The 20,028-nt window shown below is 35.7% G+C and overlaps 1 protein-coding gene across 7 annotated transcripts in view; it reads left to right on the top strand.

Moving 5' to 3' along the window:
* Positions 1–20,028, top strand: part of UBR3 (ubiquitin protein ligase E3 component n-recognin 3) — a 226,711-nt gene that overhangs the window by 194,005 nt on the left and 12,678 nt on the right. For all 7 annotated transcript variants that reach the window (XM_035007806.1, XM_035007803.1, XM_035007802.1 and 4 more), the window contains 3 exons: positions 5,375–5,499; positions 10,983–11,090; positions 11,211–11,336. In XM_035007806.1, coding sequence (XP_034863697.1) covers positions 5,375–5,499; positions 10,983–11,090; positions 11,211–11,336 — 359 coding nt within the window. The remainder of the gene's footprint in view (positions 1–5,374; positions 5,500–10,982; positions 11,091–11,210; positions 11,337–20,028) is intronic.

The following is a 20,028-nucleotide window of genomic DNA, read 5'->3' as shown; positions in this document are numbered from 1 at the left end:
TTATTTTTTTATTGTTATGTTAATCCCCATACATTACATCATTAGTTTTAGATATAGTGTTTCATGATTCATTGTTTGTGCATAACACCCAGTGCCCATGCAGAATGTGCCCTCCTCAGTACCCATCACCAGGCCAACCCATCCTCCCACCCCCCTCCCCTCTAGAACCCTAGTTTGTTTCTCAGAGTCCATCTCATGGTTCGTCTACCCCTCTGATTTCCCCCCCTTCATTCTTCCCCTCCTACTATCTTCTTCTTCTTTTTTTTTCTTAACATATATTGCATTATTTGTTTCAGAGGTACAGATCTGAGGTTCAACAGTCTTGCACAATTCACAGCGCTCACCAGAGCACATACCCTCCCCAGTGTCTATCACCCAGCCACCCCATCCCTTCCACCCCCACCACTCCAGCAACCCTTAGTTTGTTTCCTGAGATTAAGAATTCCTCATATCAGGTCATATGATACATGTCTTTCTCTGATTGACTTATTTCGCTCAGCATAACACCCTCCAGTTCCATCCACGTCATTGCAAATGGCAAGATCTCATTCCTTTTGATGGCTGCATAATATTCCATTGTATATATATACCACATCTTCTTTATCCATTCATCTGTCATTAGACATCTTGGCTCTTTCCACAGTTTGGCTATTGTGGACATTGCTGCTATAAACATCGGGGTGCACGTACACTTTCGGATCCCTACTTTTGTATCTTTGGGGTAAATACCCAGTAGTGCAATTGCTGGATTGTATGGTAGCTCTATTTTCAACTGTTTGAGGAACCTCCATACTGTTTTCCAGAGTGGCTGCACCAGCTTGCATTCCCACCAACAGTGTAGGAGGGTTCCCCTTTCTCCACATCCCGCCAACATCTGTCATTTCCTGACTTGTTAATTTTAACCATTCTGACTGGTGTGAGGTGGTATCTCATTGAGGTTTTGATTTGGATTTCCCTGATGCTGAGCGATATTGAGCACTTTTTCATGTGTCTGTTGGCCATTTGGATGTCTTCTTTGGAAAAATGTCTGTTCATGTCTTCTGCCCATTTCTTGATTGGATTCTTTGTTCTTTGGGTGTTGAGTTTGATAAGTTCTTTATAGATTTTGGATACTGGCCCTTTATCTGATATGTCATTTGCAAATATCTTCTCCCATTCTGTCGGTTGTCTTTTGGTTTTGTTGCCTGTTTCCTTTGCTTTGCAAAAGCTTTTTATCTTGATGAAGTCCCAATAGTTCATTTTTGCCCTTGCTTCCCATGCCTTTGGCGATGTTTCTAGGAAGAAGTTGCTGCGGCTGAGGTCGAAGAGGTTGCTGCCTGTGTTCTCCTTTAGGATTTTGATGGATTCCTGTCTCACATTGAGGTCTTTCAACCATTTGGAGTCTATTTTTGTGTGTGGTGTAAGGAAATGGTCCAGTTTCATTCTTCTGCATGTGGCTGTCCAATTTTCCCAACACCATTTGTTGAAGAGACTGTCTTTTTTCTATTGGACATTCTTTCCTGCTTTGTCAAAGATTAGTTGACCATAGAGTTGAGGGTCCATTTCTGGGCTCTCTATTCTGTTCCCTTGATCGATGTGTCTGTTTTTGTGCCAGTACCATACTGTCTTGATGATAACAGCTTGTAATAGAGCTTGAAGTCCGGAATTGTGATGCCGCCAGCTTTGCTTTTCTTTTTCAACATTCCTCTGGCTATTCGGGGTCTTTTCTGGTTCCATACAAATTTTAGGATTATTTGTTCCATTTCTTTGAAAAAAGTGGATGGTATTTTGATGGGGATTGCACTGAATGTGTAGATTGCTCTAGGTAACATTGACATCTTCACAATATTTGTTCTTCCAATCCATGAGCATGGAACGTTTTTCCATTTCTTTGTGTCTTCCTCAATTTCTTTCATGAGTATTTTATAGTTTTCTGAGTACAGATCCTTTGCCTCTTTGGTTAGATTTATTCCTAGGTATCTTATGGTTTTGGGTGCAATTTTAAATGGGATCGACTCCTTAATTTCTTTCTTCTGTCTTGTTGTTGGTGTATAGGAATGCCACTGACTTCTGTGCATTGATTTTATATCCTGCCACTTTACTGAATTCCTGTATGAGTTGTAGCAGTTTTGGGGTGGAGTCTTTGGGGTTTTCCACATAAAGTGTCATATCATCTGCAAAGAGTGAGAGCTTGACTTCTTCTTTGCCGATTTGGATGCCTTTGATTTCTTTTTGTTGTCTGATTGCTGTGGCTAGGACTTCCAATACTATGTTGAATAGCAGTGGTGATAGTGGACATCCCTGCCGCGTTCCTGACCTTAGGGGGAAAGCTCTCAGTTTTTCCCCATTGAGAATGATATTTGCTGTAGGTTTTTCATAGATGGCTTTTATGATATTGAGGTATGTACCCTCTATGCCTATACTCTGAAGAGTGTTGATCAAGAAAGGATGCTGTACTTTGTCAAATGCTTTTTCTGCATCTATTGAGAGGATCATATGATTCTTGTTTTTTTGTTAATGTATTGTATCACGTTGATTGATTTGCGGATGTTGAACCAACCTTGCAGCCCAGGGATAAATCCCACTTGGTCGTGGTGAATAATCCTTTTAATGTACTGTTGGATCCTATTGGCTAGTATTTTGGTGAGAATTTTTGCATCCATGTTCATCAAGGATATTGGTCTGTAGTTCTCCTTTTTAATGGGGTCTTTGTCTGGTTTTGGGATCAAGGTAATGGTGGCCTCATAAAATGAGTTTGGAAGTTTTCCTTCCAGAAATATCCTATTTTTAAATGTCAGTAACTAAAAACTAAACAGGGTAAAGGCAAACCAAACATCTCTGTAGGCTCCAGACAGGTAGCCTATAGTTCACAACCTTTCCTCTTTAGCATGAAGATTGATTTTCTAGCTTCATCTCTCAAAAATCACTACTTGTATTCTAGTTACATTGGACAGTTTACAATTCTTGTAAACCTTAGGCTTTTTTTGTGCCCTCATAAAAATGGCTTCATCTGTCTGGAATCCCCTTTTCTTTACTCTCCCTGCCCCTGCCTTCCTTATGAAATGGCTTATTTCTTTTTGTTATTCAAGACTTACCTTTCCTGGTTGGTACAGGAGACTTTACTTTTTTTCTATGCCCTGCCCTTGATCTCCATTAGTTCCTCCTCTTATTTTCTTCCTGTATACCGTATGAATATGTGTAGCCATCTGTCTGTCTGTCTCTCTCTATCCAGATTGTAAGGTCTTAATGTCTGTATCCTGGCATATGTTTATCACCTAGGTGTTAGGACATTTAGAAATCCACTTAGAGCTAGCTTATAAGCACAGAGGAAGAGCACTGATGGACTCACATTACCAAACTGTAGGAGTTGAGGGTAGTCTTGGGAATTACCAGAACAAGGGCTTTGGATGCTGGCAGGGTTTTTGCCATCTTGGGTCTCTCCCCCTGTGGGTTTGCTTCATTCAGTGTTACTTTAGACAGTCTCTGCCATAGACCAGGAGCATGACCTCTGACACTTCTAGACTCACATCTTTATACCTTCCATTTACCTCTAGTTAGAAAGATCCCAGATAGGCACTCTGACTTGCTCAGCTATGTCAAGTTCCCATCCCAGCCTATCAACATGAGTAATGTGTGTATGCATGCACACACCCACTCACTCACTTTAAAATCAGGAAAGATTTTCCTTAGGAAGTGACCTTAAGGTGTCATCTGACTAAGAGTTAGCTAGGCTATGAGGTAGGAAAGAGTGTTTCAACTTGTACAGAGACCCAGTAGAAGGATACGAAATATTTCTTTTAAAAAGATCAGTCTGACTGTAATAATAATAATAAAAAAAGTAGATTGCAGGGGGCTAAGAGGTGATGCACATAAATCACTGTGCAGGAAAAACATACAATGCCTGACTGTTAACTTTTGAAAGGCCTTGACTGGCATCTGGGAACTTCAATTTGGGGAGGGTCTCCATCATCTCCACCATCCACAGAACTGGTGAGAGTGGCTCACTGTGTCTAAACTGTACAAACAGTGGTTTATGCTGACATACCTGCTTTCCTCATGGGAGTTTAGAACTTTGATATGTGCTAGGCAGAGGGTGCCTGTGTGACCTGCCCCCAGTAAAAACCTTGGGCACTGAATTTCTCTTAACGAGATTCCCTGATGTCAATTTCTCACATGCTTTCACAACTGATTGTTAGGAGAAATTAAGCATGCCCTGTGTTACTCTAACTGGTAAAGAACTCTGGAAGTTTCATCTGGACTATGCCCAATGTGCCTTTTGCCTTTGATTTTACTTTATATCTCTTGCTGTAATAAATCATAGGACTATATGCTGAGTCTTGTGAATCCTCCTGGTGCATCGTAAGCCTGGAAGTGGTCTTGGGGACCCCCAACACAACTAATTAATCTGGGATTATAGGTGTAGGCAAGAAACGTTAGAAGCCTAGTCCAGGGTGTTGGAAGTGACTTGAGATAGTTATTAAAAGTAGAATTGACAGGACTTAGTGATTGTTTTCATGTGGGGAGAATGAAACAGGAAAGTATCAAGGATATCTACAGGTTTCTGACTTCAGCAGCTGATTAAATGGTAGTACCCATTTATTAGTGGAGCAGCATAATACGACAGAAGGAATACTGAATCTGCAATAAAATGATCTGTATGGATTCAAGTTCAAACCTGGGTGCTTATTACCTTTTTATCAGAGGCACATCCTTTTGAAGCTCAGATGTCCAGTTGAGACTGTTATAAGGATTGAATGAGACATTCGAGGAAATTTTCTAAGTTATTAGCTGTATGTAAATATTAATTATGATTTTAAGCTATCATTTATTAAGTACCTAATATGTGCCAGAAGCTACCAGGCATTTTATGTATTGTTACTACTGTTTTTGCATTGTTATAGTTTTAAATTGAATTTTTAAACTCAGAGTGCCTAAAATATTGGTATTTCCTTTTTTTACTTCAGAAGTTCTGCATTATATGTTATATTCTTTATAAGGTTTATATCATACTAGAATTGGATGAAATGCTGGTTTTAAACATTGGCTCCTAGACGTTGTTAAGCACTTAATGTCCAGTAAGGGGATTTGCCAACATTACACAGCTGTTCCAAGGTTGAGTGGCATTAGCACTCTGGTCTTCTAAAACAGAGCACACTTTACACTATGCTAAATGCCTCTCATTTACATATTCTGTGGATAAATAAAGGAATTTTGCTTTTATGATTTCAGATCACTTAGCAAATATAATATCACATTATAATCTCATTTTATTAACTACTTAAATGTTGAACAAAAAACAATTACATGTTTAAGGAAAGACATATATTTGTGAAATGATCTTGAGTACAAAATGTCTAGATTCCAAAGAAATAATGATCTTCTCTTTCTCTTGTAGACCATTTCACCTGCATTGTGAAGGTGCTTTTTACCCTATTATACACACAAGCTCTTGTGGCACTTTCAGTTAAATGCAATGAGGAAGATAGGTCAGCCTGGAAACACACGGGAGCTCTCAAAAAGGTTAGTGTCTTCTCTGAATTTGTCATTTAGTAGTTTGGTGAACTCATTTAAGTTGGGGATATGAGTGAGTGAGATCAGGTATTTGGAAGGCAAATGAGTTAGTAATAGTATTTCAATTGAAATAAGCACCTTTAGGTTAAAAAAGTTAAAAATATTTCCTTAATCACTGAGGTCTTCTGCATCTCTCTCTAAACCTTGGCCTTTTTCCCTTTTTATTTAGGCAGTTTTGTTTTGCTTTTGCTTGCAAGCCTTAAACTTAGAGAAGTTATAAAAATTGTGCCAACCAGTGAGCAAGTAATAAAGTATCTGCAAACTTACCTATTTTATTTGTCATCTTTTCTTCTTCTTGCTCCTATTTTCAGTCAATCCAAAGATGGCTTTTGACTCATCACTTAGGAATTTAAAAATCCTAGTCTTTTCTTAATTATGCTTCTTTAAATAATAATTTTTCCATGTTAAAAAAAATACATAAGTGGGGCGCCTGGGTGGCTCAGTCAATTAAGCATCCAGCTCTTGATTTTGGCTCAGGTCATGATCTCAGGTTGTGGGATTGAGCCCCATGTCTGGCTCCGTGCTTGGCATGGAGCTTGCTAAAGATTCTGTCCCTCTTCCTTTCCCTCTCCCTCTGCCTCACCCCACTCCCCCTCTTAAAAAAAATACATAAGTTCTTAGCAAATTTAAAGTTTTCTGATTAAAATTACATAAACAGTTTAGAAAAAGTGTGCAAGTTTAGTTAAACATAAGTATTTTCAGTGACTTCGGAACAAAAGTGGTATTATAGAGCCAAAGAACTGTGACTTAGTGGTTTGGCTGAGAGGTAGGTAAAATAAGAAAATTACTTCAGTGTTTATTTGGGGAGGTTGGTAGGAAAAAATAGCAAGTATAGTGTTAATTGAACCTGTTGATTGGTTTATAGACTCTTCAAGAGGTTTTAAACCTTACTGAAAGGTTTGTATTAAAATCATATGTACTTATATCAAAGGAGAGAAAACTTACACTAATGAAATGTGTTCAATATAATCTTCACTTTCATTACTAGTTTACTCCCAAACCATGATTATTTTTTTTAAAAAATTTTATTTATTTATTTGACAGAGAGAGACACAGCGAGAGAGGGAACACATGCAGGGGGAGTGGGAGAGGGAGAAGCAGGCTTCCCGCTGAGCAGGGAGCCCGATGCGGGGCTTGATCCCAGGACCCTGGGATCATGACCTGAGCCGAAGGCAGACGCTTAATGACTGAGCCAGCCAGGTGCCCCATCAAACCATGATTATATGCACAAAAATTTAATATAGTATTATCACCAAGTTTATGATGTCTTAATTAGGGATATTAGTTGTTGGCCTGAATACTAGACTGAACTCCTGCCACTAAATAGTTCATTCTTGGATAATTTTGCCTTCTGCCATTATCCTTCTTGTTTTCTAAATACTCTTTCAATATCTCTGCACTATAATTTGATATTTGGATTGTTAGTATTCAAATCAGGTGTATTAAGTTTCTTTGCTGTGTCATTGTTTAAATATATTTCCTTGGGGCGCCTGGGTGGCTCAGTCATTGAGTGTCTGCCTTTGGCTCAGGTCATGATCCCAGGGTCCTGGGATCGAGCCCTGCATTGGGCTCTCTGCTCAGCAGAAAGCCTGCTTCTCCCTCTTCCATTCCCCCCTGCTTGTGTTCCCTCTCTCGCTGTCTCTCTCTCTGTGTCAAAATAAATAAAATCATTAAAAATATACATATATATTTCTTTAATAATCTGTCTGATTATGAAACAGTACACATTTAAAACATTTTCTGATATTATTTAGGTCTAAATATATTCATCTGATTGTTTGCTAAAATGAGACCTTATGACAGAAAATTAGACAGTTGTAAATCTATGATGGAACTAATTTAGGGTAACTGTTCTGTCAATTTTCTTTCTCAATTTGATAATTATTAGCTATTTTAAAAAATAGTTAATGAAACATTTAATGTAAGGCAGATTCTTATCAGAACATAAATTAGAAGTTTATAGCCATATAAATTGCTTTTAGTGAATGGAAACAAAAAATTATGGTTATTTTGTTGGTTGGTTTGCCACATGTTGCTAGCTTTTTCTATAATAGATCTAAACATTTAGATATATAGCAGATTGTAAATAATAGCAAAAACAATGTTTACAAGTAATGAAATATATCATTGTGATTTCTGTAACTGTTCTGTATCATTCATTCTTTTTTTTTTTAATTTCCTTCTTCCTTTACTTCTTCCTTCTCTCACCCCCTTCTTTACTTCTTTCCTTTCTTCATTGAGTCTCACTTATTCATTCCATCCCTCATTTTCTTATCCTCAGGTATGATAATTCCAGTGAAAACAGATTTTTGCCAGCTCTAATCTGGCCCAGGGCAATAAAAAAAATACGTACTATGTATTTTTAAAGGATAATGAGGTTTAGTTGTGCTGGAAAAATCATTATTACAGTTAGTATAAATTGTGTTCTTTTGGTTAGTGGAATTTCTGTTAAAAGACTATACCGGGGTTTCATAATCTGAGGTCTTTTCCTTTCCTTTTGTTTTGTTTTGTTTTGTTTTGTTTTGCTGGGGAGTGGGACCATAGCATCCGGTATATACTCAAAGTTCCTGTCACTCCCAAAATTTGAAGAACTACTATAATTTAGACAAAGCATCTGCCCCACACCTAACTATTGCATCTCTCAACCTCTGATCCTTTTCTTTATTTAACCCACATTCCTTTGCCATCTCTCCCATTGGATTCTTTTTTTTTCCTTAGGACTTTATTTGAGAGGGAGAGTGAGAGAGAGAACACGAACGGGGGGAGGGACAGAGGAAGAAGGAGAAGCAGACTCCCCACTGAGCAGGGAGCCCCACAAGAGGCTTGGTCCCAGGACCCCGGGACCATGACCCGAGTGGAAGGCAGATGCCTAACCCACTGAGCCACCCAGGTGCCCCTCCCATCGGATTCTTTTGATCTTGATTCTAGTTCTTTCATCCATGGTCTCGGAAATCCTCTTCTTAAGCTTTACAACCCTCTTTGTAAATTCAAATATTGCCTATATAATAATATGCTTTCCTAAGACTTCTTACATATGAAATAAAATTATTTTCTTATCTAATAAATCTTCTGATCAGAAGTTCTCCATACAAAAGAGTGAATATTACATTATATTTGACTTCCTGATCTGATATAGTACCTGCCATGTGTAAAAGAAGTGCTTAAGATGTATTTTGATAATAATGACTTAAAAGCTGATTATCACTCAGTAACTTACTTGGATGATCTCAACATCATTTATTTTTATTGGAGGATATTTTCCCCATAAGTTAGAAAGTATTATGACTTGAAATACTTCTCTGTTGTTATAATCTGTAAATCTTTTAATCAAGGGTATATTGAATTTAGGAAGCTTTTAGGCTGAATTGTATATTTTCAGAAACTTTTAATATGTCACATTGGTTATAAGCAGCAACATCATGGTAATATTCTCTTGCATCTTCTGCATTTTGAGTTTAAGTGAACTCTATTTAAAAACTACTCTGATTAAATTAATTTTAAAAACATAATGTGTTGCTGTTTTGAATTTAATGGGATATTGATTCTTGTGAATTATATGTAACCTATAGGTCACCATATTTGGCAAGTGATCATCCTGTTGGTTAATTAGGCAAGGGTGGAGTGGATCACATGATTTAAAGAGTGCAGTTGTAGAGTCAGGACTGTTTTTGTAGTTTAGAATCAGGACATGAAAACACTACATGGCTGAATGATATGACAGAAAGCAGAGGAGTAATTTAAAGATAATGCAAAGAATTGATTATCTAGGCAAGTTCCAAGGTCAAGAACTCCAACATTACCAAAATAAATTCTGTCAACTAGACAGCAGGTATTTATTGCTCAGAATTTTGTTATGCAAAGGGAAACATATAAACTACAAAGTATAGTTCCTGACATTTTGGAATTTACTGTCTAGGTGAAGAGAGCACAGTAACCTCTGAGAAACAATGGGAAGACTAAGTATCATCAAATAACAAATTCTGTAGTTCAGACATTTAGTGCTTATCAGACTGTCAGGATAAACATATATCCTATAGTGTTTACTCAAGTCTTATATTTTACTATTTAAAAAGTATAGTTAATGAGTAGAATAAATGACATCATAGCAAAGTTATTACTTTAGTCCAGTTTACACCTTACTGTAATTTGCAACAACCTCTAATATCTCAGTGAATATAAAAAAGGACATATTTCTTTATGTGTAAAAAGACTTATTGACAGGGGTGCCTGGGTGGCTCAGTAGGTTAAGCATCTGACTCTTGATTTCAGCTCAGGTCATGATCTCAGGGTTGTGAGAACAAGCCCCATGTGGGACTCTGCTGGGCTTAGAGCCTACTTAAGATTCTCTCTCTCCCTTTCCCTCTGCCCCTGCCCCCATCCCACACCACTGCACACATTCTCTCTCTCTCTTATAAAAAACAAAAAACAAAAAAACTTTATTGACATAAATTTGAATTTATAAATATCCTTTATTTCTCCTATCTTATAAAAAGTATAGCATCATTAAGCTTAATTTGTAAACTGTTATTTAATGTAAATATTTGTACATTCTTTAATAAACATATTGTCCTATATTACTTTCACATTAAGTTGTTTTAACAAATCTTATTCAGGGAATTTGAGGGAAATTGTAAAAGAAAAAATTTGTGGTTCATGTTTCTTCTATTTCATGCATGTATGATTTTGCCATTATAATGAGTGTATGTATGTTGCTTCTGTTGGCTTTTTTCACATCATATGAACATTTTTCATACAGCTCAAATTTGTCATATTCACTGCCTGCCTATAAAATATTCTTTTGAGTTGATATGGCATAATTTAGGTAACTGCTTCACTTTTGTTGGTCATTTCTAGTTTTTCATTATTATAGTGCTGCATTGAATGCTTGGGTGGATAGTTATTTTTTCCTTTTAGATTATTTCCCTAGGAAGAATTTCCAGGAGTGGAAATTACTGGGTCAAAAGATATGATTTACATATGTTCCTTTACACATATGTTATGTAATTTACATCCATCTTTTAAAGAAGTATTGGAGAGGAGCCTGGGTCGCTCAGTCGGTTATGCATCTACCTTTGGCTCAGGTCATGATCTCAGAGTCCTGGGCTCAAGCCCCACGTTGGGCTCCCTGCTCAGCACGGAGCCTGCTTCTCCCTCTGCTCCTATCCCCATCCTACTCTCTATCAAATAATTAAATAAAGTCTTTTAAAAAAATTTTACAGAAATAAGTATTGGAATAGTTTGATCACACACCCAATTTCATTGTGAATCCAGAGGTGTACTGTTGTACACAGATTTTGAGGAATTGAAGTTTATATTTGTGAAAAAAATGTAGTCACAGCTATACCTCTACTTATTAAAAAGTGTTCTTTCCAATGTAATTTTTTTCTGTAATTTTCAGTGACTGATGGAGCCCATTTTTCATTTTTTCCCAGAATACATGTGATGCAGAGAAGTCTCATGAAGTGTTACTGAGCTTTGTGATAAGTGAACTATCTAAAGGAAAGTTATACCATGAAGAAGGAACTCAGGAATGTGCAATGGTATGCTCCAAATGTAGTGGTTATTTGTTAAAAATTTGGATATTGTTGCCATTATGAATGTAATTTTTAAGCTATATCTATTATAGAATAAATTGTTCAGATTCTCTTTTTTAACTTTAGGTTAGCCCTATTGCTTGGTCTCCTGAATCCATGGAAAAATACTTACAGGACTTCTGCTTACCTTTCCTCAGAATCACCAGCCTTCTTCAGCACCACCTTTTTGGGGAAGATTTACCTAGCTGCCAGGTATAATTTGGGGTAGAGAATAAGAAGTCGTGTTTTTACAATTAATTAATTTTTCAAAATGTACTGACACATAGTATAATACTTAAACCTATATACAGAACTGTCATGCAAGTATGTTAGTCTAACTCAAAGTAATAAATATTTAGAACATTTACTATTAATGTTATTTTTTGTATTTGCTAGTATCCACTCACTTTTATGATAATATTACTAATACTTGATATTTGAGCACTTTTGTATGAATTCAGTGATAATAAATACGCAGTACTTGAACAGGATCATAGTAGTCGTATTGATATATTTATCATTATTTTTATCATATTGGTATATTAATCACTGATCATCATCTACTTTTACTATCTGTTTAAAAGTTATGTTGGTCAGAAAGCTGGTTGTCTGAAGACATGATGGCATTTATATAATTTTAGAACAGGAAAATGTTCAATTTGTACATAGTTATGTTAAAAATTTGGATACATGAATTATCACTAGTTTAATCTATTTTATAAAACTGGGTTGATCTGAGTAGGCAAGAAAGTGACAGAATAGGGAACCAGAAGGTAAGTAAACCAAACTGCTTACAGGATTATAATCCTGACATTATCTGTCTTCTGTTTCCAGGGAATTTGATACGGGAATTAAGACATTTATCACATATATAGTCTTCGAAGCCTGCAGTATATCAGAATTAAGCAGTTGATCGTTCTTTCTCTCTTACGTAATTGACCATTGCATTAAATAGTTTTTTGGGTTTTTTTTTAAGTGATTCAAGATAAACTCTGCACATTTATCCTCAAAACATTTAAAGTTTATGGATATTGACTAAATTAAAAATGTTCATCCATTGGATATTTTCTTTCATAGTTATTTATTTTTAAATGTCAACTTAAAAGTGTTTCCTTTGGCATACAGTAGTTCCCCCTTACCTGCAGGGGATATGTTCTAAGACCCCCCAGTGGATGCCTGAAACCAGTGCTTGTACCGAACCCGATGTATACTAGGTTTTTTTTTTTCTATACGTGGATACCTATGATAAAGTTTAATTTATAAATTAGGCACAGTAAAAGATTAACAGTAATGGAACATTTATAACAATATACTATAATAAAAGTTATGTGAATATGGTCTCTCTCAAAATATCTTACTGTATTGTACTCACCCTTCTTGTGGTGATGTGAGATGATAAAATGCCTACGTGATGAGATGAAATGAATGATGTGTAGGCATTGTGATGTAGAGTTAGACGACTTTTGACCTTCTGACCATTTGTCAGAGGATGGATCATCTGTTTCTAAACTACAGTTGACACCAGTAACTGAAACCACAGAAGGCGAAACTGTCGTAAGTGGGGGGACTACTGTTGAGCATCCTCAAGCATGGAGAAGATTAATAGAAAAAAAAAATCTACTACTTCCTTCATTAACTTTTCTTCTTTCATATTTAAAGGCCATAGGCTGTGATTCTTTGTGTGCTTATTACCTGTGGTTTATTTTGTCATTTGTTTTCATTGGAAGGTATTTTTCTCCCATAAATTGGAAATGATCTGGAAGCAGAAGCTCTTGAACTGGGCATTGAAAGCTGGCTGGGGGTTGGCTGTGATGCTTGCAGTAGTGCACCAGGCATATTAGAACAGGGAAGAAATGTCATCAATTAGGAGGCACAAAAAGGAACAGTGCTACATAGTGTTAGAAATAGATTAAGGTGAAGTTGTAGTGGATCTTGAATTCCACATGAAGGAATTTGGACCACTGAAAGATTTGGAACAAAAATGACATGATTCAAATTTTATTTTAGGATAAAATCTCACTCTAATATAAGACAGATTTGGGGGTGTGAGGAATGGAGACTGGGAACAGAAAAGCTAGTTGGAGAGAATAGGGAGAAATTAGAAATTTCAGAGATGGAATACTCAGGATTTTAGTTGAACATGTGGGGGTCAAGGGAGAAGAGTCATACTGTACTTGGGTTTTGGGCCTGGGGGACTTGAACCTTTCTGGTACAGTTAATAGGGGGAAGAAATATGGAGTAAGTTTGTGGGGCCTGAATGAAATTATTTTGCCTATATTCAAGTTGAGTGATTGCTTGGATATGGATATATTCCACTGAAGTGAGAAAAGTTAGGTTACAACTTTGGATAGAAATTTGCTCTCTTTTTGTTTAGATTTTTGTCATTTGTATAATCTAACTTTTGTAGATTTCACTTTTTTTCCCTTTATGTCACTTCCATTTAATTTTTCTTGTTAGCTATATATGAACATTTATTCTCATGAATAATTTTATAATCAACTTGTAAATTTTCTTCCAAAATCCCACAAGATAATAGATGAGAATTGTTTTGAACATGTAGTTTTAAGGCATTGAGCATAGTTTATATGTCCATTCATTCAGGTCTTCTTTTGGTACTTCTCATAGGACTTTAAAATTGTCATTTTAAAGTCTACAGCATTCTTTATAAAGTGAATCCTAGAGGCTTTATGGTTTTAGTTTCTGTCTAAATGATGTCTTATTTCTCTGATATACTGATTACTCCTTGCTGGTATGGAATAATAATATTGATTTTGGTGTGTTCTTGTGACTGGCCACTTGCTAAATTCTCTTATTGGTTCTAATAGTTTGCCTATTGATTCTTTTAGGTATTTTATGTAATTATGATCATATCACCTGACAATAAGGACAATATTGTCTCTTTCCTTCAAATCTTTTTCTATTCTTGTCTTAATACATGTCCAGTTAGAATTTTGAGCAGTGGAAGTAACAGGCTTTTTTTCTCTGCCCTATCCCAAAGAGAATTCTTACGAAGTTTCCTGTGCATGTCTTTTTGTTTGTCTGTTTGTTTTTTAAACTATAAATGGAATCATTTAAAATTGTATTTTCCAATATGTTGCTAAAATGTAGAAATCCAGTCAGAGTTTTTGAACATTAATCATCTACATTTAGCCACCTTGCTAATAAATTCAGTAATTATTTCGAATAGCCAGGAGACGCTTGAGTTTAACAGTAAATTTTTAAATTTTTTTTAACATTTTGGGTAAGCATGGGAATTTATCAAGAGTGGTACCTAGTACATGTTCCAATACAACAGTTTGTTCTCCAAAGTAATCTATTAGACCTTCTGAATTTAGTTAAATATTTTAGTGTAACACTACTTCTACTACCATAATAGGGCTAATTATAGTAATCTGTATGGTTCTCTTATATTTCTCCTACTTAAATGCATCCTCTCATATATATCCAGTTACTCTGGAATTCTTACACAGGGACTTCAGGTAATTTTTGAATGCCATAGCATTGTTTGTAAGATGTTTGTCTATGTGTAGTTTTCTTAGAAGAAAATGGTTATCAGACTCTTACAGGAGACTGTGATTACCACTACTGCCCCACCCAAATTTGAAAACCAGTGCTCTAATATATCTCCTTTAACTTTTTCTTTCTTCTGTCTGTCAACAATAGTTCTGCCATGAATAATTATAATGATAGCTCTCATTTATTGTATATTGACACATGCTAGCACTGTTTTAAGTGCTTTGCATTTAAATTCATTTAAGTTTCCCAACAACTATGAGGTAGCTCTTATGATCCTCACTTTACAGACAAGGAAACAGAGAGATGAATAACTTGCCCAAGATTCAAAGCTAGTATTTAAAGCAGCCAGGATTTGAACACATTTAGTCTGGATGCCAAATCTGCACTATTAACCTCTGAGCTGTGCTGCTTCTTGCTACACAAAACATTTTTTGAGGAGTACAGGTAATTTTCTTCTAGTATTAAGTCTGTAAAAACCATTATAATACTGCATATTATACTGTCTTTGAATCTCAATGTAATTATGAATACTCCACCTATAGATGTTTCTTATAGTACAATAATAGGGTGATCAATTTATTGATAGCTGAATAGACATACTGAAATAGCAAAAAAATTTGAAAACATCTCAAATATCGATCAATAAGAAACTGGCTAAATAAATTGTGGTTTATTCATATAATGGAATACTCTGCAGAAAAGAAAAGAATAGAAAGTTTTCTATGTACTAATATGGAAAAATCTCAAAAATATATTAAGTAACCAAAGGCAAGGCATGCTTGTATTAAATGCAGATAGGGGAGAAATAGTGGTATTTATATTTGCTTATATATATAATCCCCATCACCTCTTTGACACCCCCCCCCCCACTTCCCCTCTGGTAACCATCAGTTCTCCATCATTAAGAGTCTGATTCTTCGGGGCACTTGGGTGGCTCAGTTGGTTAAGCGACTGCCTTCGGCTCAGGTCATGATCTTGGAGTCCCGGGATCGCATCCCGCATCGGGCTCCCTGCTCGGCAGGGAATCTGCTTCTCCCTCTGACCCTCCTCTCTCTCATGCTCTCTGTCTCTCATTCTCTCTCTCTCAAATAAATAAATAAAATCTTTAAAAAAAAAAAAAGTCTGATTCTTCGTTTGCCCCCCTCCCCATGATAGTTTGTTTTGTTTCTTAAATTCGACATATGAGTGAAATCATATGGTATTTGTCTTTCTCTGACTGACTTATTTCACTTAGCATAATACTGTCTAGCTCCACCCATGGCAAGATTTTGTTCTTTTTTATGGCTGAGTAATATTCCATTATATATATAAACATACATACAGACCACATCTTACTTATCCATTCATCAGTCATTGGGCACTTGGGCTGTTTCCATAATTGGGCTATTGTAAATAATGCTGCTATAGACATTGGGGTGCATGTATCCCTTCGAACCAGTATTTTTGTATTTTTGGGGTAAATATCTCCAATAGTACAGTTGCTGGATCATAACTTTTTGAGGAACCTCCATACTGTTTCCCAGAGTGGCTGCACCAGTTTGCATTCCCACCAACAGTGCAGGAGGTTTCCTTTTTCTCCACATTCTTGCCAACACTTGTTTCTTATGTTTTTGATATTAACCATTCTGGCAGGTGTGAGGTGATATCTCATTGTAGTTTTGATTTGTGTTTCCCTGATGGTGAGTGATATTGAGCATCTTTTCATGTATCTTTTGGCCATCTGGATGTCTTCTTTGGGAAAATGTCTATTCATGTCTTCTGCCCATTTTTAATTGGATTATTTGTTTTTGGGTGTTGAGTTGTATAAATTCTTTATAGATTTTGGATACTGACCCTTTATCAGATATGTCATTTGCAAATATCTTCTCCCATTCTGTAGGTTGTCTTTTTGTTTTGTTGTTTCCTTTGCTGTGCAGGAGCTTTTATATTGATGAAGTCCCAATAGTTTATTTTTGCTTTTGTTTCCCTTGTCTTGGGAGACATATCTAGAAAGAAGTTGCTATTGTTGATGTCAGAGAAGTTACTGCCTGTGTTCTCCTCTAGGATTTTTATGGTTTCGGGTCTCACATTCAGGTCATCAATCCATTTTGAATTTATTTTTGTGTATGGTGTAAGAAAGTGGTCCAGTTTCATTCTTTTCCCAACACCATTTGTTGAAGAGACTGTCTTTTTCCCTTTGGATAGTCTTTCCTGCTTTGTCAAAGATTAATTGACCATATACTTGTGGGTTCATTTCTCGGTTTTCTGTTCTATTGATCTGTGTGTCTGTTTTTGTGCCAGTACCATACTATTTTGATCACTACAGTTTTGTAATATTACTTGAAGTCCGGAATTGTGATGCCTTCAGTTTTGCTTTTCTTTTTCAAGGTTGCTTTGGCTATTTGGGGTCTTTTGTGATTCCATACAAATTTTAGGATTGTTTGTTCTTCCTCTGTGAAAAATGCTGTTGATATTTTGGGGATTGTATTAAATGTGTAGATTGCTTTGGGTAGTGTAGACATTTAACAATATATGTTCTTCCAATCCATGAGCATGGAATGTCTTTCCATTTCTTTGTGTCATTTTCTATGAAAGAAATACCCCTTTCCCCAGCCACTCAGTCACTATCAGGTGCTGTCAGTTTCCTTTATATTATTCCAGATATACATATACCAAAAAATATGTGTGTAGAGGTGTGTATTTTTTCCTCAGCCCCTTTTTAACATATTGTTCTACAGCTTGTATTTTTTTTCACTTAAGAGTGTATCTTAGAGATCATTTCATATTCAGTGTATGAAGACCTTCATTCTGTTTTACAGATTCAGAATATTTCATTGTATGATGTGCCAGGATGTATTTAATCAGTCCTTTATTAATAAACATTTGGGTTATTTCTAATCCTTTGCTATTTATAAATGATACAATAATGAATAATAGCACATGCAAGTTATTTTGTATGTTTTCGATTGTATTTGTGGGATAAGTTATTTGTGGTTTGCTGTGTCAGCCCTTACATACATTTGTAGTTTTGATGGTTATTACCAAATGCCTTTCACTGAAGTTGTATCAATTACATTAATAGTAATGTATGAGAGTTTCCCTAATAATGTGTCTATGCAGTGTGTTCTCAAACTATTTGATCTTTGCCTCTAGATCTTTTAACTAGGTAAAATATATCTCAATGTAGTTTTAATTAGCATTTCTCCTAAGGTTGAGCATTTCCATATTTAGGAGCCATTTTGTTTCTTTTACTACAACTTACGTGTTATATAATGTTTCTTTTGAAAATAATTAGAAAATGAAAACAAGTAAAAAGATAATTTACTATCTGACCTTGAAAAAAAAGTATCTCATAACTTTTCTTTGTTTAGAATAATCTGCCACTCTATTTTATCTAAGTCAAGTGAGAAACTTTTTTCCTTCATAAATTTTTCCTCAGCTAGGGTTTCTCTCATTTTAGTGACCCAGATTTGGACTCAACAACTGCTGCATAAAGATAACCCAAGTAATCCTGAAGTAGTCTATGAATGCCAGGAGAAAAAAAATTCATTTATGTAGATCTGTGTTAATTTTTATTCATTGTTGGATTTCATATCATAAAAATGAAAAATATTACTATTTTTCTACCATTGGTAGTTCCCCTTTTCTCAAGTTATTTTTGTGCCTTATATTAGAAATAAATGCCTTTTCTCAATACAGCAGGAAGATATAACAGTTAAAAATATATATGCACAAAATAAAAAGCCCCAAATTACATAAACAGAAATTGACAATTGAAAGAAGAAATAGACAAATCTACAATTATAGCTGGAGACCTCAATGACTTCTTACTAGTCAATAACGAGGAGACAGTATAAATGAAACCCGAACAATACTATCAGTCAACTTACTGTCATTAACATCTATAACATCTTTAGAATACTTCACCAAACAGTAGCAAAATGCATATTTTTTTACAAGTGCACATGAGTATTCACCAGAATATACCATATGCCAAGCCATAATGCAAGTATCAATACATGTAGAAGAGTTGAAATCATACAGCATATTTTCTGGCCACATAAGAATTAAATTAAAATCAATAACAAAAAAATATGGAAATGTGTGGGAATTAAGCAACATACTTTTGAATAACTTATATATCAAAGCAGAAATCCCAAAGAAATTAGAAAATACTTAAACTGAGTGAAAATGAAAACACAGCATAGCAAAAAAGCAAGATGTCACTAAAATAATTCTTGGAGAGATACAGCTTCAAATGCTTATATTTATAAAGAAGAAAGTTCTCAAATCATTCATCTAAATTTCTATTTTATGAAGCTAGAAATAGGGCAGATTAGACCCAAAGCAAGTAAAAGAAAGGAAATTAGAAAAATCAGAGCAGAAATCAATGAAGTAGTAATAGAGAAATAGAGAAAAATCAAAGTCTGGTTTTTTTGCAAAGACCAGTAAAATGGATAAACCTAAATGTTAGGAGCTCAGCTGAACTGGAAGAGAGAGAACTGAACTAGGAGGTGTCGGAGTAGCTGATTAAAGCAACAAGCCAAAAGTGAGAGAGTGAAGTCTCTAATCACTTACTATGATGGTATAAGCAAGAGGCTAAAACCACAGAAAATGCCAGTTCTTCCTGTTCCATTTACCCTCATGGAATGAAGTGGCACACCAGTCATGGGTCAGGTGGATCAGCCCAGATGTGGGGATCTGTTGAGGGAGTCCCCAAACAAAAGGCTTTGGCAGTTTTATGGGCTCTGAGGTAGAGAAAAGTCGGGGTGGGGGGGAAGGGATAAGAGTAGAAGAGACCCCTTCCCAAGGCCTCAGATAAAGAATCCTAGGAGTAAAGGTACCAGAGCTAGGAATGTAAATACGTGAAAGAATGTGACTGGGGGAGGGGAGGGGCCTGAGACCTTGACTGTAAATTCCTTCAGAGACTGCAATGCATTGGCTGTGTACTGAGTCTGATGTAGGGAGGGCGGTTTTGACCCACAAAGCCTGTGAAGTAAAACCTTTGTAAATTGCCTATAGTTAGGCCTGAAAAAAAAAAAAATCACACATAGATTTTTAACCAGGAGCCAGACTCCTCACTAGATTGATAAGGAAAAAAGAGAGAAGGTACAAATTACCAGTATCAGGAATGAAGGAGGAAACATCCCTACAGAAACATAAGAGAATATTATGAATAACATTTGCCAACAAATTTGATCATGTAGATGAAGTGGACAAATTCTTTGAAAAATACAAATTACTAAAACTGACTCAAGAAGAAACAGAAAATCTTGACTAGATCTGTATCAACTAGGAAAGTTGATTTAGCTTATTAAACTTCTATAATTATTATCCTTCAAAAAAAGAGAAGTCAACAATTTTATACTAGCAAAGGTAACATCATGGTGAATTCTATGAAACATTTAAG

This window comes from Mirounga leonina, unplaced genomic scaffold, assembly GCF_011800145.1.
Source record: "Mirounga leonina isolate KUSES-001 unplaced genomic scaffold, KU_Mleo_1.0 Mir_151, whole genome shotgun sequence".
In the NCBI taxonomy this organism is placed as follows: Eukaryota; Metazoa; Chordata; class Mammalia; order Carnivora; family Phocidae; genus Mirounga; species Mirounga leonina.
This window is presented reverse-complemented; position numbering and strand designations above follow the sequence as displayed.